The following is a 26,148-nucleotide window of genomic DNA, read 5'->3' as shown; positions in this document are numbered from 1 at the left end:
ACAATGAGCTATCCTCCAAGGGGTTGAGCAAGAAAGAGAGGAAAGCACATTCAAACCTGTATCAACTTTTGTGCCACAATCCCCATGGGACGCCGTGGATGTATTCACAGAGGCAATGAAGAAAGACCTTGTAACATACAGAAAAGCGGAACACCGTACTTCAGCGAGGAACATCACTGAATGCCAACGCCAAGCGCTGAGGGGTTTGATCAACGACAAATCTTTGGTGATCAAGCCCTCTGATAAGGGGGGAAATGTGGTCTTAATGAGCAGAGATCAATACAAAGAAGAAGCATTGAGACAACTTGCAGATAGGAATTTCTATATGGAATGCACAAATGCAGTGTACCAAACCAGTATCACTAAATATGAGACACTAATACAAAAGTGGTACAACCTCAATATGCTTGTTAAAGATGAACATCTCTTCTTAAGAAACAATACCCCCATGATACCCACCTTTTATCATCTCCCCAAATTACATAAGAACATGGAACACCCCCCTGGCCTTCCAATTATTTCTTCCATCGGCAGTTTAACAGAGAAGATGTCACGCTTTGTTGATAACATTTTGTTCCCTCTGGTGATAAAAGTTAAAATCTTACATAAGGGACACCAAAGACTTTTTGACAAAAATCCAGGAGTTAACATGGGATCCTGGATATCTGCTGATGGTTTTAGACATTACTAGCCTATACACATGTATAGACCACATGCAAGGTCTAGAAGCTGTTAAGCATGCTTTGGAACAACGCCAAATGAGATTCGCTAGACATAATGAAATGATCAAAGAGTTCATAGAGTTTTGTCTGACACACAATATTTTCCTCTTTGAGGATCAACTATATATTCAAACATCAGGGACGGCGATGGGCACCTGCTTTGCCCCCAGCTACGCGAACTTGTTCGTTGGCTGGTGGGAGGAGCGGGTGTCCAGGAGCTGTACAGTAGGTTCAGACACAGGGCATGTGATATGCTGGTATTGTTATATAGACGATTTGTTTATCGTCTGGAACGGAGGGATGAATACAGCGGAGGAGTTTATCAGAGTTCTTAACATCAATGACCTCAACCTGCATTTCTCGGGTTCAGTTAGTCCGGTGGCAGCGGAGTACCTGGATCTGAGAGTGTACGTTGAGGGGAACCATCTACATACGACCCTGTATAGAAAAGAAACTGCTGGCAATTCGACACTCTTTGCCAGCAGCAGTCACCCTACCCAGCTAAAAAACAGCATTCCCTACGGAGAATTACTAAGACTCCGGAGGAACTGCTCTAAGGACTCTGATTTCGAGGCGGCTGCCTCGGAATGTCTAGCGAGATTTTCCATTAGGGGTTATGGTGATACATTATTGAGAAATACACTCAAGAAGGTGAGAAAGGTACAAAGGACAACACTCTTGGCTACAGACGATCCTACTGTGGGAAGAGATGGAAAAGCCAACAAAAACAATGGGAAATTCAGACTTATCAACCCATATTCATCGGGTGCCAAGGATCTGAGAACTATGCTGAATAAGAACTGGCATATACTAAAGACTGATAGCGTACTTAAGGATGACTTACCTTCTCATCCGTTAATTACGTTCAGCAGAGCTAGATCACTAGGTGGCATGCTGGTCTCCAGTCATCTGGAGAAACCAACTCCCAAAACCAACACTTTGAAACAATTATCGGGGCTCTTTCCTTGTGGGCACTGCAACCGTGCTATCATACAAGATACCTGATACTGGCAACCAAGTATCCATCAAGCAGTTTATAACATGCAGTTCCCAGTTTGTAGTTTATTGCTTGATCTGCCCGTGTGGCTTACGCTACATTGGTAGCACTATCAAGGAACTCAAACTAAGGATCCTGGAACATCTGCGGGCAATCGAGAGAGTAGACATCGCATACCCGGTTGCCCGGCATTTTGCCGAAGAACATGGTAAAGATCGTACCAAACTCCGATTCTTTGGATTGGACATTGTTCCACCCAACGTAAGAGGAGGTGATCGGCTAAGGAGACTCCGTAGATTAGAGTCGAGGTATATTGTAGACCTCTCTACAAAATACCCAGGAGGACTCAATAGTGGAGAGGAATTGTCATGCCATCTAGGTAAATGAAATAACAACTACCATATACTCTCCTATGAAGATCTGCTTGAATGCCGTCTTTTAAGAAATAAGGACTGTATATATGCCATTTCCGAAAACTGTATTTCTTTCCATTGATGTTGGTACAAACTGAGGACATTCCCCTGCACATAATATTTCTTCTTTTTTCCTTTCTACCCTACACCCCTTTACCTTACCCTCCGTAATCCCTTCACTCTAAACCCTCCCCTTCCCCCCTTTTTTTTCCCCTTTGAACTACATTCATCACTTATAGTGCGTGTGGGGTTCACGACATGTAAATATGTATATAGATAGAATCTGTTATCAAGGGATAGTGATTTTGCTTAGCAATTATTTTCAACAGGATTCCAAATAATTGAAGTTATTTTTTGACAAGTATGATGAACTCTGATATCCCTTTGATACTGCGGACACTCTCTATAATTCGTAAATTTATGATAAATGTCAGGACATATCCTTTTGATGAACTGCTTCTTGATGAATTGCTGTGCTATGGTTATTCTTACTCTCATTTGTTTTCTTTTTGCCTGTATTGGTTTGTTAATTATGCTTTGACCACTTGTACATAGGACACTAGCCGATCCACGGCTTAATTGAAACGTTACACCTTACGGATTTATTATGAATTATATCCTTGTAATGGACAGAACACCTTTCCAAAATGGCGCCCATAGTGGTACACAAGGGTGAAGTCCTATGTCAGTGTCAATGCTTGTCAACAACTATACTTAACTTGCTGCTTGTAAGTCACGAGTGACACACTGACGAAGGCTTACGCCGAAACGCGTCTGTGCTTTTTCTGTTTCCCGAAAATAAATTCACCGTGATACCTCTCAGTCTATGAGTGCTGCCTCTTTCTTGGGAACTAAGAAGAGTTTCAAGCGCAATATATATATATATATATATATATATATATATATATATATATATATATATATATATATATATATATATATATATATATATATATATATATTTATATATTTATTTATATAGTGAATCAAACAAGGATGTTATACAGGAGCAGAGTAGTGACGATCTCAGAGTCTGCAGTACATGTTGTGAGACAGGAAAGCTTGCACTTGTGCATCTGTGTTATACTGAGGGAAGCTTGCTCTTCTAAATGTGTATATCTGGTCTGTGTGTGAGATCTGTTCTAAATGTAGGAAGCTTGTATGTCTGTGTATGCTGCCTATTCTGATTGAGGGAATCACCCACCCCTGCCTGTCCTAGACAAGTTTTGAAGAAGGGTAGCTTGCACTTCTGTGTGTCTTAACTATTGTGAGTAATGGAAGCTTGTACGTCTGAATCTCATGGACATGTGCACAGTGTGGAAAGCTTACACCACTTTTGCAAATGAAGGGCCTGTTCTGAGAGAAGGAAGCATGTGGAAAATGTGCACTACTTTCTGAATGTGTTAGACTGTTAAATATTCAAGGGATTTGTTAGCATGAGCTGAAAGCCATTTTGTATTGTGGCAGCCATTGTAGGTAGCCATGTGTTAGCCATGTGCTGTTTCCCTCTTCAGAGCTTTGCACATGCTCAGAAGGGCCTAGCTAGTAGAATGCACCTGCTTCTCTAGTATAACTGTCAGGCTATTTTTGCTGCTGTATGGAGAAGTAGCTCTCCTCCCACTTTGTTGAGCAAGCAGATCTTGCAGGCCCATATTCGGCATTTTGCATGCTTACATGAGCCAGGGCTGCCCCTTGGTCTTATGCTGACTATGTAACCCTAAGCATATATAAGGCACCAGTTTTCTGTACCCTTTAGACTGCCTCATTCAGTTGCTTAGGCTTCTGTGTGACGTAGTCTCCCTCATCTGAGGTGAATAAATGCATTATTTTTATATTTCAGCTTCTGTGTCAATTTCTTCTTTGCTGGTTTAAAAGTACCAAGTATCAGTGAGACCCCTGGGAAGGTTTCTATGTTCTTTAAATGGCGCTCCAACGTGGACCTCATCAGAGAAGTGGCTATCTAAGAGAGAGATCTTGTCAGGAGACAGAAATCCACTGAGGAGGACAGGACAGGACTCTACTAAGGAATTACTCTGTGCACGGAGATTTGGGGATTCTCTGTCTCTGCAGCACAGTATATTTCTGATCTTCCTGATTTTGATTCTCCACATGATGTTTACCACTCCTGACTGAGAACCTTTTTGGTGCGAGTATTCAAAAAGAGACCGTTAGGTCATTCAGAACTTGGCAGTTAGAATTTGGACACCATTTGATTGGTAAGAGTCGTTCTGCGGCACTTGCTGTTGGTTTTTGATGCCTTGGATTGGTAAGGTAGTTTAGTAATACTTACTGTGGCTTTTGATTTGTATGATTGGCCAATATTTGTATTTGTATGTATGCAATCTATAAATTGCAATTTATGTAGGCAGGTAATGAGGAGACTTTCTCTGTTTTGAATTGATTTGAACGGCACACAGTACAAGAGTACCTTAAGTGCTACTTTGATTATAATATTTGCATATGTTGCAATATTTTTGGCATACCTGTTTCAAGCCCACATCGGAGAATGTGTTGCTTTTTGGAGGTACCATAGTGAGATGTGAAGTGAATTAGCCAGCTCACCTAGAGGGAATACCTAAATAGGTTTAGGTATAAAAAACATATTTCTTCCTTGGTGATTCTGTATCCCCATGGAATTAAAATATGGACATAATACAAACAAGGATCCTTTTCTGCGCACTTTTATAAATGGAGATATGCAGAGCGATTTTTTGGTGTTCTGCCAGCCAAAGCTAGTGAATTGAGTGTATTTTGGCTACTTGAAAATGAAACAGTCTGTTGGGCTTTTTTTTACAGTCTTTTGGAATACTTTTGAGAAGTTCTTCTTGTAAATATGACTTACAACTAGTATTTACAAATGGTTTGGTTTAAGTACAATCTGTGGGCAGTCCTTTGTTTCTGTCCTAAGTGTTGATCTGTGGGTTAATGTGTGTTTAAATGTCTATGTGGGTTTCCCATTAGTGACACTTCAGTGACTAAATGGAAATTGGGCTCTTTGTGTAAGGATTGCTAGCCTTAAGCGCACTGTATTATGTGTCCTGAGTGTATGACCCCTTCTGTATATGTCTGGAATGAGCTCATTATGTTTGTTTGTGTTTTCTTGCTGTTATCAGTCTGTTATGCAAAATGTCATTTAATTAATATTAAATAAAATAAAAAAAGCCAGAAATTAACCATATGATATGCTAAATAACTGCATGTTACTATAAAATTTATAGAGCAAGCAACTATGCACATGTACAAACTCCAATGCTTAAAAGATAAAATTAGAATTCACATTGAATAGGAATAAAATAGGCCTCAAAAACGAAATGGTGTGTTTTGCAATAAATAAACAATTGTAAAATGTTACAACATTTTTCTTACATACATTGTGTTAGATACAACAGTCAAACACATCATCTGAGTAAATTTTTGCTGAACTAAACACATATTATAGAACATGCATTGAAATGCCTCAGTTTTAAATAGACTGTCACCGTGCTTACATTTCAACACTAAAAAAGGCTTTCCAACAGCTGTGTTTTAACTGACGCTGAGGAGCAGCTGTTGTTTTGATTGTAGGCCACGGCGAGGAAGGGCTGTTGATTCAGCTAGGATTTTGTCAGTTAAACATGGTGTCAAACCCTGCATTTCAGACTGCTGTTTTTAAATGTTACAAAAATCAAGTTGATTATTTTGGATAACAGGAAAACATTTAAAGTAAGGATTTCCTTTCTTAAAGACTTTTTCCATGAGCACATTCTTGGTTCTGATGTTAAATAATGACTGTCCTTTTAAAAAAGTGGAGCAAAAATTTTTCATGTTTCAAGTTAGGCTTCTGTGCTTAGGCTTATGAATTAATGCATCTAAATTTGATAGGCAATGAATGAAGCTTGTATTTCCTAGGTGGAATTATCAAAAATGATTGGTTTTATAATAAAAAAATATATTACATATGAAAAAAATTATTAAAAAAATAAGTGATTTTAAATTCGTTTTTTAATATGTATAAAGCCTAATGCTCATATTGTGACCTCCTACCATTAAAATTAAATGTAATTTGTGTTGTACTGCATAATGAGGAAATTTGTATATAAAATGTCACTGTACGCAGGCGTAAAAACTCATTTTTAATAAGGTATATATGATATTTCTGATGTCCAATCTCTGGAATTTGTAGAGAGCATTCTAAGGATGACTATTATGCAAAAAAATAATAGGATATTCATTGTTAAGTGCCCCGAATATCAAAGTCGAAATTGGGCAAAACTCACTAATTTAAAACAAATTCTGCTTTCAGAGTAGCTTTTGAAATGCCTTAGGCTTCAGTAAATACATACATTAGGTATAATACAAAAAGCTAGTTGTTGTTGTATGTACTTTATTCGATACAAAAATATCATAAAAGCATGTACCATCTTAATTCTTCATTTTAAAGACGATTGTTACATACATCTACTATGTAGTATACACTTCATCTAAAAATGTGCATTTAAAAGATATTTACAATAAAAACAGGATAAAACAAATCTCCTATACAAGCAATAAGAATACAGCAGAACCTCAGGAGTGGGCCAACAGACGACCTAGCTTTTGTTGTCCCTTAACAGCTTGGTGCGTGTCAGCCAAGCGCATCCCAAATACTTGGCTACCCCGCAGACCATGGTAAGGAAAGTGGTGTCGGTTTAAAAAATGCGTAACACCACCCTGTAGTTCTTGGAGCCCAGATTTTTACAGATATGTTTGAGCCATCTTTTTCTTGCAAACCTATATGCTGGGCAAGCAAAAAGGAAATGGGCAATGGACTCGATAGGGGCCAGACAACCAGGGCAACAAGCAGATGTTAAATTGCATTGTTTCCAACCTACTACCAGGTCATTGAGCGGGAGGGTTCCAAACCTCAACTTCATATAGAGCATTCTGTCTCTTGAAGATTGTATAAAGTCGATATAGGATTCTAGTTTTCCAACAGGCTTATGCTCCAGAAACTGCTCAGTGAGAATCCCCCGATTGGATCTATGCGCCCCTCTCCTTTGACCCATTCCCAGTATGATTTCTTGATTATTTGTTTAGGTGGTGGGGTCTGACTAGCCCATGCCTCCCCAAAGCCAATGTCTGATACCAGCTGTCTTCGCTTACAAATCCATTTAATCTTGTTGCCTGTATCTAGTTTGATAATTTCACTAAGGGCAGCGGCATAGATAGCCAGTTCAGGGGTACTTCTTAGGCGCACCCAGAAAAGTAAAGGGCGGAGCCTTGCAATGTCTTTAATGGAATGTTCCCCAAAATCCTTGCGAAGTGGTATCAATGGGGTGAAGGGTGGAAGAGAAACCAGACCTCTATAAAACTTTTTTTCTGATCTTTCTAGGTCAGTGGTATTCTCAAAACCCCAAAGTTCCGACCCATAGAGTGCTCAAGGCAATGCCTTGCCGTCATAGACCACAAGGGCCGGAGCTACTGGTCTACTGACAGAAAGTTGCTGGTCTCTTAGAATTGCTCCTGACACCCGCTTATGTTTAAGAAGCATTTTGGCCAGATGAGTGTTTCACTTCATCAAGTTGTTGACCCGAATACCTAAGTAGTCAAAGGATTCGACAATGTCTAAGGGAATGCCATTGAGTGTGATACCATTCCTGAATCGTTTGGACGGGGATAGTGTCATCAATTTTGTTTTGCTGGTATTAATGGATAGCCCTCGTGAATCACAAAACAGGCTAAACCTGTCTAACAGTTTTTGCAGGCCTCTTGGACTTTTTACATCAAAAGGGTGTCATCGGCGAAGAGCAGGGTAGGAGATTTCTCCCCGGCCAGGGTTGGGGCGTCAGTTGGGTCCTCTCTCAAGTGGTCTACTACCCCATTAACAAAGAGAGAGAACAACGTCAGGGCCAGCACACAACCCTGGCATACCCCCCTGTCCACCGCCACCCTTTCTGTCAACTGTCCCTGATTACCCCACCTGATTCTGGCATAGTTCCCCTCATGGAGGCATTTAATGAAATCAAGAATCAAGGGGGAACACCTGGCAAAGCTTGGCACGAGGTACCAAGTCAAAGGCGGTCTTCAGGTCAATGAAGGCCAGGTATAGACTGCCTTTCCCAATGACCACTGATTTCCAGTTGATCATACAGAATCTAAAGACTTGATCCATCATGCCTACTTTCTGTCTAAAGCCCACTGGAAATGCGAAAGCACGTTTCCATCATCCATCCATGACCTTATCCTCGTGAGGAGGACCCTGCCAACCACCTTCTGTACTACATCGATCAAACTGATCGGCCTGCAGTTGGCAGGGTCCTCCCTATTCCCCTTTTTATATATGGCTACCACCTCGGCGCCCTACCAAGAATCAGGGACGGGATGGCCTTTAACAATCAGGTTCATCAGAAGCAAGATGAAATGGGCCCTAGGCTTTGAATCATACAAGAGTGAATCACCGGGAAGTCCGTCGGACCCGTCGCCTTTCCCGGAGCTATACTTGCTATAGCTGAGGATACCTCATTGATCTTGAAAGGTTCAGCTGATGTAGAACCCTCAGATGGTTCAGCTAGTGTAGAGCCCTCAGATGGCAATAGGGGCGTCTCATTCTGTAGAGACGAGGTGCCTTCGTCATCACAATACAGGCTAAGAAAATGGGTATGCCATTGTTGCTCTGTAATGTGGTTTGGTATCGAACAGCTCACTTCCGGGTACCTTTGATGATTATTGCCCAAAACACAGTGGTGTCTTTCAATTGAGAGGCGAATTTAAGTTCTAGCTGACTTCCATATGGGTAGACAAGTATATTGCACACTGCTTATAATTGAAATATGTATGAAAAACCAGCAGAAGTTATTCGTTTAACTCTAAACTGACAAACAGGGGAATGGGGCTGCATTCTAGCTTTCTGTTTTAAGGGTGACTTTGAATTGGGACAGCCGCATAGCAACCCTTGAATACAGAATAGAACAGATGGGAAGAGTTTAATGTCAGTTCTATATATAGAAGCCTAGTATGGCTCCAAGAGTAAAGTTTGCTTTGACATTTTGACCTCTCCAACTTTTTGAAAGACGACAGGGGAGAAAAGGAGAAGTTTTACTTTTTTTGGCAAAAACAAGCAGTTTATGTTCTCATATGATAGAAAACTATATAATGGTATATGTGAACTTTTGATTAACAGAAAGTTTAGCCATATATTTATACAGCACTAATGCTTTTAGTCTGAGGATTACTGTAAAAAAGCTGAGGCAATGATATTTAATTTGACTTCATGTGCCCTCATGTTACACTTGTACATTTGCTAAAACGATTGGGGTTTTAGTATTCATGTTTGTTAGTTCTCTCAAATGTACTATCTACCTCCTACAACTTTGTTTATGCCCAATTGCTACAAATAGGGGTTGATGGTGTTGACAGAAATGAAACCTGTTTCAGGTTTCCTACTGTCAAAATGGGGGAAGGAGGCTGGCTCCTCTAAAAATTAAGGGCAGGTAAAATGTATGTTGCTCTCTCTTTTTCTCAAATACTTTTTTAGCCTGTCTAAGTTGTCTGTGAAATAGCAATGAGACATTTAATTGGCGATTCAGTAATACTGTTTTAAACATTGTTAGCATTAATAAAATGAATACAAATATATGTTATGTTACTGCCCATCCTGTTTGATGACATTATGACATGATCAGTGGTCTAGATTGTTGTTCCCTTATTTTAATCTTTAAGGGGAACTAGATGTGGGTAGTTTTTGTTCTACAAGTCTTAGGTGATAACACCATTATTGCATGTTATTCTCATGCTACATAGTTTTGTAAGGGCATTGCTAGTTTTTTATTAGCTAGTCGGTGTAAATAAACTGACAGTCCTTATTAGAGTTGATGTTGCATAGTTTGGATCATGAAACGTAGAATGCAGGGAAGATGCCCATGTGATCCTTAGTAAAAAAAATTTTGGAAGGAAATATTATTTTATAGATAAGAACTCCTGTTGCTCCTATAACATGAGAGCATGGTCCTAAGCATACAATCTAGGTGCTTTTATTAAGAAGAAATCATTTTAGAAGTGTGTGCAGTCCTGTACAAGTAATGTAAAGTTTATGAGCAAAAGTGTAGAACATTTCCTTTTTTGAGGGTTTTCAGATTAGTACACAGGAATACACCAATGTAAGGATTTAGGGTATGTCTGTGTTGTTTTTCTCTTTTACTCACAATTTGGTAAATGAACAGACTTCCTTGGCTGCTTGGGATCGGGTGATGTATCACTCTTATCAGTTCACCAAAGAGTTCATTTTATACTTGCCAATAGGTCCAGGGAGATGTTTTTGGTACTCTCTCATAGATAGATGGAAGTGGTTCTTGTGTGCCTTGCTAATATATGGGGCGTCACAAGACTAGGAAGTATTCTGAGACTATCCTCTCTGTGATAGATTGTTTCTGTGCCTTGTCTAAACACCTTTTGTTTTGTCCACCAATAGATATTGCTGCCTTACAACCATTGCCAGAGGGGCCCGGATATCATATTTAGCCTGGGAGTCAGCGTCAGTACCAGTCCAGCTTGAAGCCAAAGTGAAGGTAACCAGCACAGGCATTGCTGGCAACTCGGACCTCAGTGAAGGCGGAAGCCCTGTGATGTAGTGTGTAACCCTGCCACTGTCTTGGGCGAAAGACGGGGTCACAAACCAGAAAGGAGAAATTGTGAATCAAGTTTTGATGCCCAGCTGAGAGTCACAGACCGGCCAGAATGGCGAGGAGGCTTTGCTTGAGGTGACCCCTTTTGAAACAAAGGTTGCTTCAGAGATCCTAGCATCAGGCCTCTAAATCCTGGTCCCGAAATGAATGCAAGTTTGCTCCTTTGTTTGTTGGTCAAGAGGTGCCTGAGCACACTGGATGCAATGTGTGGCCCCAACGAATGAGCAGTGCGCCAGCAGAGCAATACAGGACTTAGGGAAGGACTTGAGTTTAGGGTAAAGGTGCTGTGTCTCTGGTGCCTGTTAGATTGAAGTGAAGAAAACTGGTGCACTGCCTGAGACACTGGACAGGAGCATTTACATGGTGGGTGACTGCCCTATCCTGAAAGAAGAGACTTTTTTCCTTGAAACTGGGCTATGATTCTTGAGTTGCGCAGCTCCACCGTGGAAACAACAAGAACCTGCCTGTGAGGCTCAAACGGACACAGGGAGAAGACTCTCTTCTGGCTTGGTTGTACAGCTGCTTCAATTTCCCCAAGGGCTTCTTCTTTTTGTCAATAATGTACCCCTTTAGTCGTCCCATTTTTGAGGAGGAGTAGCCCTTTGCAGCTCTTCATTCTAATTCTTATGGCCCTGTGTGGTCCTCCTGGTCCCTTGGAGCCAGGATTGTTTTTGTAATAATCTGTTTAGTTGCTTTAATATTTGCATTAGTTATATTTATTATGCACGAAAAACATTTTGCTGAGCAATTAAAATTTTTTACTTTGCCCTTTCCTTGAATGTATTAAATTGATGTTCTAGCCCTCATCAAAGGAAAATGGACAAGTAGCCCTGAAAATGTTTACTAGATGATTCTAGGATTTGCCTAGGACCAGAAAAATATTAATTCTGTTTCTAATAGTGGTCATTACTCTCTCTTGCTATCTGTATGTTAATTATGACCCGATGCTTTGTTCCCTTTGTATTCCTGCTTATACCTCATATATACCTACTTAATGAAATGTTTAGAATGGAAAATGCCCACCTAGCAATGAATTAGGATATTGATACATTTATGAAAATTAATGTGCAAATATCTTCTATGTTTTTACTGGATCATAGAAATGTCTTCAGCTCATGCTAAAAGGACCATCTGTTAAATATTGCAGGGATTTGTTAGCATGAGCTGAAAGCCATTTTGTATTGTGGCAGCCATTTTAGGTAGCCATGTGGTCGCCATGTGCTGTTTTTCTCTTCAGAGCTTTGCACATGCTCAGAAGGTCCTAGCTAGTAGAATGCACCTGCTTCTCTAATATAACTGTCAGGCTATTTTTGCTGCTGTATGGAGAAGTAGCCTGCCTCCCACTTTGTTGAGCAAGCAGATCTTACAGGCCCATATTAGACATTTTGCATGCTTACATGAGCCAGGACTGCCCCTTGGTCGTATGCTGACTATGTAACCCTAAGCATAAATAAGGCCCCAGTTTTCTGTGCTCTTTAGACGGCCTCATTCAGTTGCTAAGGCTTCGGTGTGACGTAGTCTCCCTCCTCTGAGGTGAATAAATGCATTCTTTTTATATTTCAGCTTCTGTGCCAATTTCTTCTTTGTTGGTTTAAAAGGACCAAGTATCAGTGAGACCCCTGAGAAGGTTTCTATGTTCTTCAAGAACAGTTCTGAATGGCAGACACTTGCACTTCTGCATCTCCTAAACATGTTCAGAGTCATGGAAGCTTGCACCTAGGCCAAAAAACACTACAAAATACACTGTATCAGTATACATTAAACATCTCACTCTACGAAACAACAAACACAGTACTAGGCTGTCCTAGATAGCACACTGCACCAGACTGCATATCGTGCAATTTATTTATTTATTTATTTTCGGTTTTATAGAGTGCATAGCTGCCCCAGCGACGAGGCGTCCCAGCGCTATCAGAAACCCCATGGACCGGAGCCAGTAGTGAATACCCGCAGATTGGTCTAAAACACTCACTGTACTAGAAAGAGCATCAGACATCACACTGCACTGCACAGGAGATGAAACTGCACTACACTTCAATCTACAGTACACGGAGTACAGCAGGACTGCTTTTGATTAAAAGTTCACACTATGCAGCCTCTCACAGTGAGAGGACTGTACTGCAGCTTATAAAGGTTCATGGATCACAAACACAGGGTCTAAGGATGCAGAAACCCTCCCAGGACAGTAGGTACAGTAGGTGCAGTAGATGCAGTAGGCTGCATACACAGATCAGCCCTTCCTCTGATTATAACTTCACACTATGCAGCTTCTCTCAGTGAGAGGACTGTACTGCAGCTTATACACACTTACGGAACAGACACACTTTAGTTTCATTGCCTCCATGATCGAGCTCCCCCGTGAAGGGGCCCCTTTGAATTGTTAGTCATTTTCATGGCTCATGTTTGGGGCCACAGGCATAGGTTCTGGACTTAGAAGGGGTCTTATCACAGATCTGGAGTGGGGGGGGAGAGTTTGCAGGTGGGGGTGAATGGGACCTGTCAGCTCAAGTCCACCTACCTTTATATGCCTTGATCGGCACTGGCTCTGGACCCTGAAACTTCACCTCCTTACACCTGAAAGGAAACACAAATCATCTTACCGTCACAGAGCACACAGAGACTATAGGATCTGAAAAGGAACAGCACAAAACCCTGTTCAGAGAAATAAAATACTGTAATCAGAGGAGCGCCTGCAGGACAGCACTTGGTGTGTCTTACTACACATACACATGCACACAAACATACACATACATGCACCCACTCTCTCTCTTTCTCCATCTCTCTTTCCATCTATTTATCTGATTACCTGGGTCATTCTCACTTCCTCTGTCATATCCCTTTGTGTTTCTCTCTCTCGCTGCCTCTACGGCTGCCTCTATGAGTGTCTCTTCCTAATTCCCTCTCTTTCAGAAAGCTCCAGGGATCTCAACGGTAACTGTGAACATTGCTTGTTACTACAAACGCAAACACACACTCTATATGCCGCACACTCTACTTTGTTTCACTCTCACTCTCACTCTCCTTCCTCGACTTTGTCTTTCTCTGTGACTCTAACACCAAAGATCATTGTGAACAGTTGTTGTTACTACACTCACACTTTCTTTCTATCTCTGTCTCGACATCTGTATCACTCTCTCTGCCCCTCTTTGCTTCACTGTTTAACTAAATAACACTTGTCATCTCACACTCATGCACGCACACACATTCACATACAAACGCACTTACAAATACACACACTCTTTCTCTCTTTCTCACTAACACTTCCACTTTGTGTCTTTCTCTCACAGTTCTTATGCTCTCAAAAGGCAGATGTGAATAATCACACACACTCTCTCTTACTCCCTCTTTCACTCTCTATATATATGCCTTCTGATCTTGTACTCACTCACGATCTCCTGTCTCCTATGTCTGTCTGCCTCTCTTTCTGTGTCACTATCTTTCTTGCTTTCACCCTCTCCCTCTTAGATGTCCTGCATGTGAAAATCTTAGCAGTGCTGACTATAAGTATCTGTGAAATCCTGCATCCTGTCGGTGAAAGCCTTCAACCTGAAATGTATACATGTCCTGCACCTTTGAATCATTGAATCACTGGGACCCTGCACATTGGACTCAATGAAGTTCTGCACCTCAGAATTCTTTAAGCCCTGCAACTTGGAGGCTACGAGCCCCTGCACCTTCTGCACCTTGGAGTCTATATGTTCCTGCCCCTTGGAGTCTCCGAGGCCCTGCACCCTGAGGACTTGTACCTTATATTCTTTGAGGTCCTGCACCTTTGAGGCTCTGAGGTCCTGCACCTTATATTCTCTGAGGTCCTGCACCTTATATTCTCTATTGTCCTGCACCTTGTATTCTCTGAGGTCCTGCACCTTGTATTCTCTATGGCCCTCCACCTTGTATTCTATGAGGTCCTGCACCTTGGGGATGGTGAGGTGCTGTACATTGGAGTATCTGATGTCCTGTGATTTGGAGTTTCTGATGTTCTGTTGCTTGCAGTCCTCGAGGTCCTGCACCTTGGAATATCGAAGGTCCAGCACCTTGGAGTCTTGGAGGTCATGCACCTTGGAGTCTCTGATGTTCTGTTCCTTGCCGCCATATTCATGAAAATCGGCATTTGCGATTCTGAAATAGCGAAAAAAAGCGAATCGCTATTCAGAAATCGCAAATCCGAATTCATGAATAATTGCGATTGAAAAAAGCAATTCGCACGCGATCGCAAAATCCGATTGCGATCCGATTGGAATTGCGTTTAATCGCAGAATAATCGCAATTTCCGCCTACCCGCGCCTGGACTGCGATCTCGCAAATAGCGATATCGCTATTTGCGATATCGCTATTTGCGAGATCGCAAACTCGCGAGATCGGGAAAACAGGAAGTCGCATTTCGAGCCCAGTGATGACATCACAACCAGGAAGCTGCCGGTTCCCACCACCATTTTGCACATTGAGGCAGAGAGAGAGGGAGCACATTGGAGAGCTGCAGCTCATCTTGGCAAGTACACAGATCCACAGATCCACAACCCTATACCATGGCTGAGGAACCTGCACCTGGGACCAGCAGCTCGTCTGGGAGAAAGAGAAAACTGAAATTCTCTGAGCAGGAGCTGGAACACCTAATTGAGGGGGTTGTGGCCAACCATGACCAACTGTTTGGCGCTAATTCACGGAGGGTCCCAGAAATGGAGAAGCGGCGCATATGGCAGGGGATAGCCTCAGCAGTGAACTCCGTGGGAGTGGCGGCCAGGTCCCTGGAAGAACTAAAAAAGCGGTGGTACGACCTCCGAGGCCGTGCCAAGGAGAAGGTGGCGGCGCGCCTTGGGGAGTCCTCGGGCACAGGAGGAGGAGGACCAACGGTACCACCAAACACCGCCATGGAGGACCAGGTTGAGAACACCCTGGAGAAGGAGGCCTGTGTCGGTTTCACTACACTGGACTCATCCCGCCCCACCCAAGACACCCAAGGTAAGTGGCATGCTACTGCGACCCTGCCCCCTATGGATGTCCATGACCAAATAGGCTCCCCCAATGTCCCATAGGCATGCCATAGTTGCACATCAAGGAATGTCCTGAAGCATTGTGGGAGATGTAGTCTGGCCACAATGTTGTAGTACCACAATGCAGCCAGACAGGTCCCAATGCACACAAAGCCACTGCCATTCAGGGAATGTCACCCAGCATGCATGTAGCAACTGCACGTCTGCCAGATGCATGCAACTAATGGTCCACCACTTACCCCCACAGGTGGCGATACCAGTGACAGCGATAGGCTGGAGATCGATGAGGGCGTCCCGGAGGTGGAGGTGCCAACACCTACCCAGGCACCAGCCCCTGCCGCTGCATCTACACCAGCAGCAAGTACCACCAGCAGCGTCCCCCCTGCAACTGGTGCTGCACCCACATCCGCTGGCATGTCAGCCCCCATTGTGCCTCCTGCCACCGCTGCTCCTCCCAGAGCCGCAGCCAGGGCAGTCACTCCTGTGCCCTCTGCATCAACTGCTACTGCCACACCAGCAGGCACACCCCCTGTGACTGGCTCACCTGCAACACCGGCGGTCTTACCCCCAGCAGCTGTCGCCTCAACATCCGGGGCTGCGCCACTGTCCACTCAGCGGCCAGCCGCACAATCAGGCCAGCAGGGCAGGCGTGGCAGGTCACGCCAGCACTCCACAGCAGCTACCAGGCGGGCCAATGCTGATGGACTGGCGCGGCTCAGCGTCGAGAGACGGATGCTGCGCATTCACCAGCGCCAGGCTCAGCAGCAGGGAGCTATACAGCTCCAACTGCACATGATTGGGCGCAATGTGGCATCTGTTGCAGGCCACATGGAAGGCATGAGGGCAGACCTGGCAGGTGTTGGAGATGGAATGGCCCGCATTGCTGCAGCCGTGGAGGCCAACACCCGTGCCATGTTGAGAGTGCGCAGTGGGCAACGCCGGCGACACCGCCAACTATTGACCCGGCTTGCCACTTACAGCAGGGCAAGTTATGTGTCGGCAAATGCGACATCTCTTTTGGCGCGGCGCTGTCTGACCCAGCAGCACGCAATCATCCAGTGCAGCGAGGACATGACGAGGGTGCTGGAGACCCTCACCACGGCCGTCGTTGCTCTTCACCCTCCACCTATTCCATCTGTTGTGGGGGGTGATGATGCGAGTGAGGGGGCGTCCAGCCTCAGCTCACAATCTGCCTCACAGGCCCCACCACCCACCCGCAGCACCAGGACCCCCCCATTGCCTGAAGCCCCGTAGGAGGATGCCCCTCAGAGGCGCTATGGAGGAACGCGCACTAGGCGCACCTAGAGAACTGCACCTAACCAATGGCACAGGCTGAGGTCAAGCCTGCCATGCACTGATGCACAGCAGTATGGCGTAATACTGTTTGTTGGACTTATTTGGACAGAAACCTTATATTTCATTTTGTGAATTTAACAAATACATTTATTTTGCTACTCACATTAGCATTGTGTCTTCATTACATTTTGCATGCATTGTTGATTTGTGGGGTGATGGAAGTGGTTGTACTAGAAACTGTTCACTGTGATGGTTGCGACGTCTGTTCCCTTCTGCTGGGTTCTCCCCTTGTGCATGGCGCGCATGTGCAGGTGGCCGGTTGTCCCCCTCGGATTCACTGCCAGAGATGTCAACAGGTATCTGGCGCTTGGTTGCAATGTTATGTAGTATTGCGCAGACAGCCACAATGCGGCAGCACTTTTCAGGACTGTAATACATGGCCCCACCTGTCTTGTGCAGTATGCGGAACCTGCTCTTGAGCAGGCCAAATGTCCTTTCTATGCAATTCCTTGTCCGTATGTGTGCAATATTGTAGCGCCGTTGCTGGGGTGTAGCAGGGTTGAGGTATGGGGTCAGGAGGTATTCACGGAGGGCGTAGCCACTGTCACCTGAATGAGAGGAGCAGATGGTGATTGCCTGTGCTGCGCTGTTACATCTTTGCAATGTGACATTTCAATCAAAGTGTACTTACCAAGTAGGTGTCCTTCCCCAAACTCTCCCCTGACCAGTCGTGTGTGGAGTCCGCTGTGCCGGAAAATGAAGGAGTCATGGGTACTCCCTGGGTACCATGCGACAATGTCAGTGATGTATGTCTTGGCATTGCAGACCATCTGGATGTTGAGGGAGTGGTAGCACTTTCTATTGCGGAACATATACTCCATGCCAGCTGGTGGGCAGATGGCGACGTGGGTACAGTCTATACATCCGAGCACATGTGGAAAATGGGCTACATTGTAGAATTGTAGCTTGGTCATGTCCAATTCCTGTTGGCTGGCGGGGAATTTGATGTGACGGTGTAGCTGGGTGAGCATGGCGTCAACAAAAGTGTGGAGGCAGCGTGACATGGTGGGCTGGGATATTCCCCCAGCAGCCGCTACTACCCCCTGGAAACTTCCGGAGGCCAGGAGGTGCAGGCTACACAATACCTGCACATGTGTAGGCACAGCATTGGTACGGCTTGTTGGGTGCTGCATCAGGGGGTCAAGGTCCTGTATTAGCTGCATTATCATTTCCCCATTCAGCCTGTATTTAGCATATATCTTCTCTCTGGTTTGGCCCAGCAAGGTGACCCGCTGGCGGAATATCCTGTCCTGGATCCTGCGTCTCCTCCGTGCTAATCGGTCAAGCCTGCGACGCCTCACCACCATGTACATTCCTGGCATTGTGGGACTCCTAATGCTGCTGCTGATGTAGGTCCTTGTGTGTGATTGGTCAGGCCAGTACCTGTTGGTGATAGGACAACGGTTTTTTGAAAGTTTTTTTTCCATGGTTACCACCTGCTTTGAGTTGTCCTTATTTTGCGCGGTGCAAATTGCGATTTTTGGGTTTTTCGCTAATAGCGATTTTTCTTGAATACCGATTGCGATTATTTTGCGATTTCGCTATTATTTTCGCAGAATCCGTGGTGTGTCGCTATTTCCGAATCGCTAATGCTCAGCGGCCGGGATTCTGCGAATATATTAGCGAATTCGCAATTATGTGTTTGCGAATTCACTATTTTGTTGTTGAATGCCGATTATGGAAATTGCGCCCGCATTTGCATTTTCGCAGCGATTGCGGGCGCAATTTCACTTCATGAATCAGGCTGTTGGAGTCTCTGAGGTCCTGCTCATTGGAGTCCCTGAGGTCCAGCACCTTGTATTCTCTTATATCCTGCACCTTGTATTCTCTGAGATCCTGCACTTTGATGTCTCCGAGGTCCTGAAACTTGAAGTATCTGAGGTCTTGTGACTTGCAGCCTGATTCATGAAGTGAAATTGCGCCCGCAATCGCTGCGAAAATGCAAATGCGGGCGCAATTTCCATAATCGGCATTCAACAACAAAATAGCGAATTCGCAAACACATAATTGCGAATTCGCTAATATATTCGCAGAATCTCGGCCGCTGAGCATTAGCGATTCGGAAATAGCGACACACCACGGATTCTGCGAAAATAATAGCGAAATCGCAAAATAATCGCAATCGGTATTCAAGAAAAATCGCTATTAGCGAAAAACCCAAAAATCGCAATTTGCACCGCTCAAAATAAGGACAACTCAAAGCAGGTGGTAACCATGAAAGCCATGGAAAAAAAACTTTCAAAAAACCGTTGTCCTATCACCAACAGGTACTGGCCTGACCAATCACACATAAGGACCTACATCAGCAGCAGCATTAGGAGTCCCACAATGCCAGGAATGTACATGGTGGTGAGGCGTCGCAGGCTAGACAGATTAGCACGGAGGAGACGCAGGATCCAGGACATGATATTCCGCCAGCGGGTCACCTTGCTGGGCCAAACCAGAGAGCAGATATATGCTAAATACAGGCTGAATGGGGAAATGATAATGCAGCTAATACAGGACCTTGACCCCCTGATGCAGCACCCAACAAGCCGTACCAATGCTGTGCCTACACATGTGCAGGTATTGTGTAGCCTGCACCTCCTGGCCTCCGGAAGTTTCCAGGGGGTAGTAGCGGCTGCTGGGGGAATATCCCAGCCCACCATGTCACGCTGCCTCCACACTTTTCTTGACGCCATGCTCACCCAGCTACACCGTCACATCAAATTCCCCGCCAGCCAACAGGAATTGGACATGACCAAGCTACAATTCTACAATGTAGCCCATTTTCCACATGTGCTCGGATGTATAGACTGTACCCATGTCGCCATCTGCCCACCAGCTGGCATGGAGTACATGTTCCGCAATAGAAAGTGCTACCACTCCCTCAACATCCAGATGGTCTGCAATGCCAAGACATACATCACTGACATTGTCGCACGGTACCCAGGGAGTACCCATGACTCCTTCATTTTCCGGCACAGCGGACTCCACACACGACTGGTCAGGGGAGAGTTTGGGGAAGGACACCTACTTGGTAAGTACACTTTGATTGAAATGTCACATTGCAAAGATGTAACAGCGCAGCACAGGCAATCACCATCTGCTCCTCTCATTCAGGTGACAGTGGCTACGCCCTCCGTGAATACCTCCTGACCCCATACCTCAACCCTGCTACACCCCAGCAACTGCGCTACAATATTGCACACATACGGACAAGGAATTGCATAGAAAGGACATTTGGCCTGCTCAAGAGCAGATTCCGCATACTGCACAAGACAGGTGGGCCCATGTATTACAGTCCTGAAAAGTGCTGCCGCATTGTGGCTGTCTGCGCAATACTACATAACATTGCAACTAAGCGCCGGATACCTGTTGACATCTCTGGCAGTGAATCCGAGGGGGACAACCGGCCACCTGCACATGCGCGCCATGCACAAGGGGAGAACCCAGCAGAAGGGCACAGACATCGCAACCACATCACAGTGAACAGTTTCTAGTACAACCACTTCCATCACCCCACAAATCAACAATGCATGCAAAATGTAATGATGACACAACGCTAATGTGAGTAGCAAAATAAATGTATTTGTTAAATTCACAAAATGAAATATAAGGTTTCTGTCCAAATAAGTCCAACAAACAGTATTACGCCATACTGCTGTGCATCAGTGCATGGCAGGCTTGACCTCAGCCTGTGCCATTGGTTAGGTGCAGTTCTCTAGGTGCGCCTAGTGCGCGTTCCTCCATAGCGCCTCTGAGGGGCATCCTCCTCCGGGGCTTCAGGCAATGGGGGGGGTCCTGGTGCTGCGGGTGGGTGGTGGGGCCTGTGAGGCAGATTGTGAGCTGAGGCTGGACGCCCCCTCACTCGCATCATCACCCCCCACAACAGATGGAATAGGTGGAGGGTGAAGAGCAACGACGGCCGTGGTGAGGGTCTCCAGCACCCTCGTCATGTCCTCGCTGCACTGGATGATTGCGTGCTGCTGGGTCAGACAGCGCCGCTCCAAAAGAGATGTCGCATTTGCCGACGCATTACTTGCCCTGCTGTAAGTGCCAAGCCGGGTCAATAGTTGGCGGTGTCGCCGGCGTTGCCCACTGCGCACTCTCAACATGGCACGGGTGTTGGCCTCCACGGCTGCAGCAATGCGGGCCATTCCATCTCCAACACCTGCCAGGTCTGCCCTCATGCCTTCCATGTGGCCTGCAACAGATGCCACATTGCGCCCAATCATGTGCAGTTGGAGCTGTATAGCTCCCTGCTGCTGAGCCTGGCGCTGGTGAATGCGCAGCATCCGTCTCTCGACGCTGAGCCGCGCCAGTCCATCAGCATTGGCCCACCTGGTAGCTGCTGTGGAGCGCTGGCGTGACCTGCCACGCCTGCCCTGCTGGCCTGATTGTGCGGCTGGCCGCTGAGTGGACAGTGGCGCAGCCCCGGATGTTGAGGCGACAGCTGCTGGGGGTAAGACCGCCGGTGTTGCAGGTGAGCCAGTCGCAGGGGGTGTGCCTGCTGGTGTGGCAGTAGCAGTTGATGCAGGGGGCACAGGAGTGACTGCCCTGGCTGCGGCTCTGGGAGGAGCAGCGGTGGCAGGAGGCACAATGGGGGCTGACATGCCAGCGGATGTGGGTGCTGCACCAGTTGCAGGGGGGACGCTGCTGGTGGTACTTGCTGCTGGTGTAGATGCAGCGGCAGGGGCTGGTGCCTGGGTAGGTGTTGGCACCTCCACCTCCGGGACGCCCTCATCGATCTCCAGCCTATCGCTGTCACTGGTATCGCCACCTGTGGGGGTAAGTGGTGGACCATTAGTTGCATGCATCTGGCAGACGTGCAGTTGCTACATGCATGCTGGGTGACATTCCCTGAATGGCAGTGGCTTTGTGTGCATTGGGACCTGTCTGGCTGCATTGTGGTACTACAACATTGTGGCCAGACTACATCTCCCACAATGCTTCAGGACATTCCTTGATGTGCAACTATGGCATGCCTATGGGACATTGGGGGAGCCTATTTGGTCATGGACATCCATAGGGGGCAGGGTCGCAGTCGCATGCCACTTACCTTGGGTGTCTTGGGTGGGGCGGGATGAGTCCAGTGTAGTGAAACCGACACAGGCCTCCTTCTCCAGGGTGTTCTCAACCTGGTCCTCCATGGCGGTGTTTGGTGGTACCGTTGGTCCTCCTCCTCCTGTGCCCGAGGACTCCCCAAGGCGCGCCGCCACCTTCTCCTTGGCACGGCCTCGGAGGTCGTACCACCGCTTTTTTAGTTCTTCCAGGGACCTGGCCGCCACTCCCACGGAGTTCACTGCTGAGGCTATCCCCTGCCATATGCGCCGCTTCTCCATTTCTGGGACCCTCCGTGAATTAGCGCCAAACAGTTGGTCATGGTTGGCCACAACTCCCTCAATTAGGTGTTCCAGCTCCTGCTCAGAGAATTTCAGTTTTCTCTTTCTCCCAGACGAGCTGCTGGTCCCAGGTGCAGGTTCCTCAGCCATGGTATAGGGTTGTGGATCTGTGGATCTGTCTACTTGCCAAGATGAGCTGCAGCTCTCCAATATGCTCCCTCTCTCTCTGCCTCAATGTGCAAAATGGTGGTGGGAACCGGCAGCTTCCTGGTTGTGATGTCATCACTGGGCTCGAAATTCGACTTCCCGTTTTCCCGATCTCGCGAGTTTGCGATCTCGCAAATAGCGATATCGCAAATAGCGATATCGCTATTTGCGAGATCGCAGTCCAGGCGCGGGTAGGCGAAAATTGCGATTATTCTGCGATTAATCGCAATTTCAATCGGATCGCAATCGGATTTTGCGATCGCGTGCGAATCGCTTTTTTTAATCGCAATTATTCATGAATTCGGATTCGCGATTTCTGAATAGCGATTTGCTTTTTTTCGCTATTTCAGATTCGCAAATGCCGATTTTCATGAATATGGCGGTTGAAGTCTCTGAGGGCCTACACCTTGAAGTCTATGAGGGTCTGCACCTTAGAGTCTTTGATGTTCTGTTCCTTGGAGTCCTTGAGGTCCTGCACCTTTGAGTCTCTGAGGTCTTGCATCTTGGAGTCTCTGAGGTCTTCCACCTTGGAGTCTCTGAGGTCCTGTACCTTGGAGTGTCTGAGGTCCTGCACCTTGTATTCTCAGAGGTCCTGCACCTTGGACCCTGCTGCAAATTCTGTTTGTGGATATCTCATTTCAGTCTACAGCCTTTGGTTTGACTACGTCTTGCTGGCTGCTTCTTACACCTACCTAAGATGGGTCCTCGACGTTTCTTCTATCGCTTGTTGTTGTGAACTGTTCCCAGGTGTCATCCAGTAAAGTAGAGGATTAGCCCCTCTGTTATGACCCAAACTGCTTTCAGATTATCCTAAACCACTGCACTGGATATTCACTCCAGGGCAGCTCCAAACGTGAAATGGTGATACTAGCAAGAAGGGCTCTTCTTTCCAATTCCTGCCTGTCTCTTTCACTCTCCTCTTCTACACCTCCCTCTGCATTTCTCCCCCTTCTCACTTCCTTCCTGGTCAATCGCCTTTGTCTCTTCTTCTACCACTCATTCTTCTTCCACCCTCTCTCAATTTCTCCATATTTGAGTCTCTATCTCTCTCTCCCCATCTTTGTTGACTTAAGTGAGGGTTCTGGAACACTTTCAAAGATTCAAGGATTGATTTAATGCTGACCCGAGGATGTTGTAGGCTGAAGAGAAGTCACTAAGGGACAAAAAAGGTTTCTTTCCACCAAAAGCAGATTTGAGGAACGGGTTGGCACCTCGCCGCCAAGATATGGAACACCCTCCCCATCCGCCTACGGCAGACCGAAGTCCTTCTGACCTTCAGGAGACTTCTCAAGACCTTGCTCTTCGAGCAGTAGCAGGCCGCCCAGCGCCTTGAGACCCTCATGGGTAAGTAGCGCACTTTATAAATGCTATGATGATTGATTTATTGATATGACACTGAAAAATATGGATAAAATCCATGCCCATTTTAAGTTGTCTCTTTTTTTGAACTGTTGCACTCCAACCATTTCTCATTTTTATAAACATTTTTCTTTTGATGCCCTCACTAGGGCTAAAAGCAATGGAGTGATGTGCAGTGCATTACAAATGTTAGGTGTAAATATCAAGATTTGAGGTTTGCTTTAAATGTTAATACCTGCTCTAAAGACTTTCCCTTGTGGAAGCCCTCGTGTTAATCACAAGTGGGTAAAAGGTGTTTTGGCATAGCCTCCTGAACATAAAGCATTTCTGTGGTATGCATCATTATGCATAAACCACTGAATGTGGAATATTAAGCCTGAATTACAAATGTATTATATTATTGTAACTAAGTAACCACATAACTTTGCATCCATTTGAACAGCTGTAGTACGTGTCTCACTACCATACCCGTCATTATCTCAGAATGACTGATTTCATATAGCTGCTAATTGCCAAGAAAAACTTTGCAAATTGTGTCCACTCATTTCTATTGGTAATTTAACTCTGGGTACTGGGGACACGTGTAGTCAGACAGGCACAAGCAATATATTGTGTATGTTCTTTAAACTAGGACTTAAAGCTAGGGTTGTAGCCTTCTTGGCCCTAAACAGCCTCCTTACTAAATGATGAGACAGGGTAGGTTAGGATAGGATGTAGGTTTGAGACATTTTCAATGATGTTTCAAAGCACTAGAAGGACATTTGAGGATTGGCAGTGGTGCAGGAAAGTACTGAAGGAGGTTTTGAGTACTCTGTGCTTGTGGAAAACTTGGGGAAGTTTCTGTGAACAAAGGTGCTTTTTGTGGACACAAGAGAGTTTCCCTGGAGTCAGGGGGTATTTTCATAGGACTAGGGGGCAGATTTACAAGCCCCTTGCACCACCTTTGTGTCACTTTTAACATGAGAAAAGTGACGCAAAAGTGGTGCTCCTAGGAGTTTATGGAGTCTCAAAGTAATTTTTGAAAACTCAATTAACGTTTCTTAGAATGAAAAGAAGTTTATAAAGACTGTGGATGTTTTGAGAACAAGCCAGGGGGACTCAACCCTGTTTGGAAGACGGGAGAGTAGCTATGAGTTGATCTACATATAATAATTGTATGAGTTAGTATTGCTTTGGAAGCAGAATGGATTTGTGTGAGCTCAGTACTGACAGTTTAACATTGCAGCCAGACCTGCACCGTACACACTTACAGGAAGACCATAAACCAACTTTACCTGTCCAGGGTGCTTCTGACATCCTGCAAAACAAAAGAAGGACATTAGTTTCCACAACAACTTTAAAATTCTCTCAGACGTTTAGGTATTAGTTGTGCACTTCAGGTTAATGCAAGGATTTAATGTAAGGAGACACTAGGGGGCTGATCTCACACCTCAACACAGACAGTGTGTGGTATTCTGAATAGGGTCACATTACACAGCACAGGTTGTGATACCCCAATGGTCCCACAAGACAGCAGAACTTTAACATTTTGAATGAGGGCAGATGACAGTACAGACTGATATATTCTGAATGCGTCATGTATTATAACCTCTCGTTCCTGAGACCAGATGGCATACCTGCTAAAACTCCTGCATCACTAAAAATAATTGGTGAAATACCAGAGAAACAACTTGTATCCATACACAAATTATATCACGCCAAAATACTTCTAATGCTCTTATTTGGAATTAAATGTACACCTGTGAAAAAACAAGGATTTCATATGAAGCACAGGATAAGACCTTTAAGTCTACTCCCCCCACACTGCGCAGGAAGAGCTGGAGACCAAGCAAGGCGTCTACACCATAGCTGGCTTCCCGCACATTTTGGGTGCAATTAACTGCACACGTGTCCTACTGGTGCTCCCTGGCAACACTGCACACAATAACCGCAACAGAAAGCGCACACATCAAATCAATGTGCAGGCGACAGCGGTCCCCCGGGAAATTTCCACCCACGTCGACGACAACCACCCAGGCAGTGTGCATGATTCCAATATCTCCCAATAGTCCATCAGCAACCAGAGCTACCCGGATGGCACCTAAGGAAATGCACTGCTTGTTGGCAAGTACCAAATGAACACAAACCACACCTCAACTCC

At 45.4% G+C, this 26,148-nt stretch overlaps 1 protein-coding gene across 1 annotated transcript in view; it reads right to left on the bottom strand.

Moving 5' to 3' along the window:
- Positions 1 to 26,148, bottom strand: part of LOC147724984 (E3 ubiquitin-protein ligase TRIM39-like) — a 328,864-nt gene that overhangs the window by 168,872 nt on the left and 133,844 nt on the right. Inside the window, exons 3-4 of the mRNA XM_086918144.1 lie at positions 25,283 to 25,305; positions 13,290 to 13,345 (exon numbers count right to left, since the gene is read on the bottom strand). Of these exons, the coding sequence (XP_086774270.1) occupies positions 13,290 to 13,345; positions 25,283 to 25,305 (79 nt within the window). The remainder of the gene's footprint in view (positions 1 to 13,289; positions 13,346 to 25,282; positions 25,306 to 26,148) is intronic.

This window comes from Lissotriton vulgaris, chromosome 4_1, assembly GCF_964263255.1.
Source record: "Lissotriton vulgaris chromosome 4_1, aLisVul1.2, whole genome shotgun sequence".
Taxonomy (NCBI): domain Eukaryota; kingdom Metazoa; phylum Chordata; class Amphibia; order Caudata; family Salamandridae; genus Lissotriton; species Lissotriton vulgaris.
This window is presented reverse-complemented; position numbering and strand designations above follow the sequence as displayed.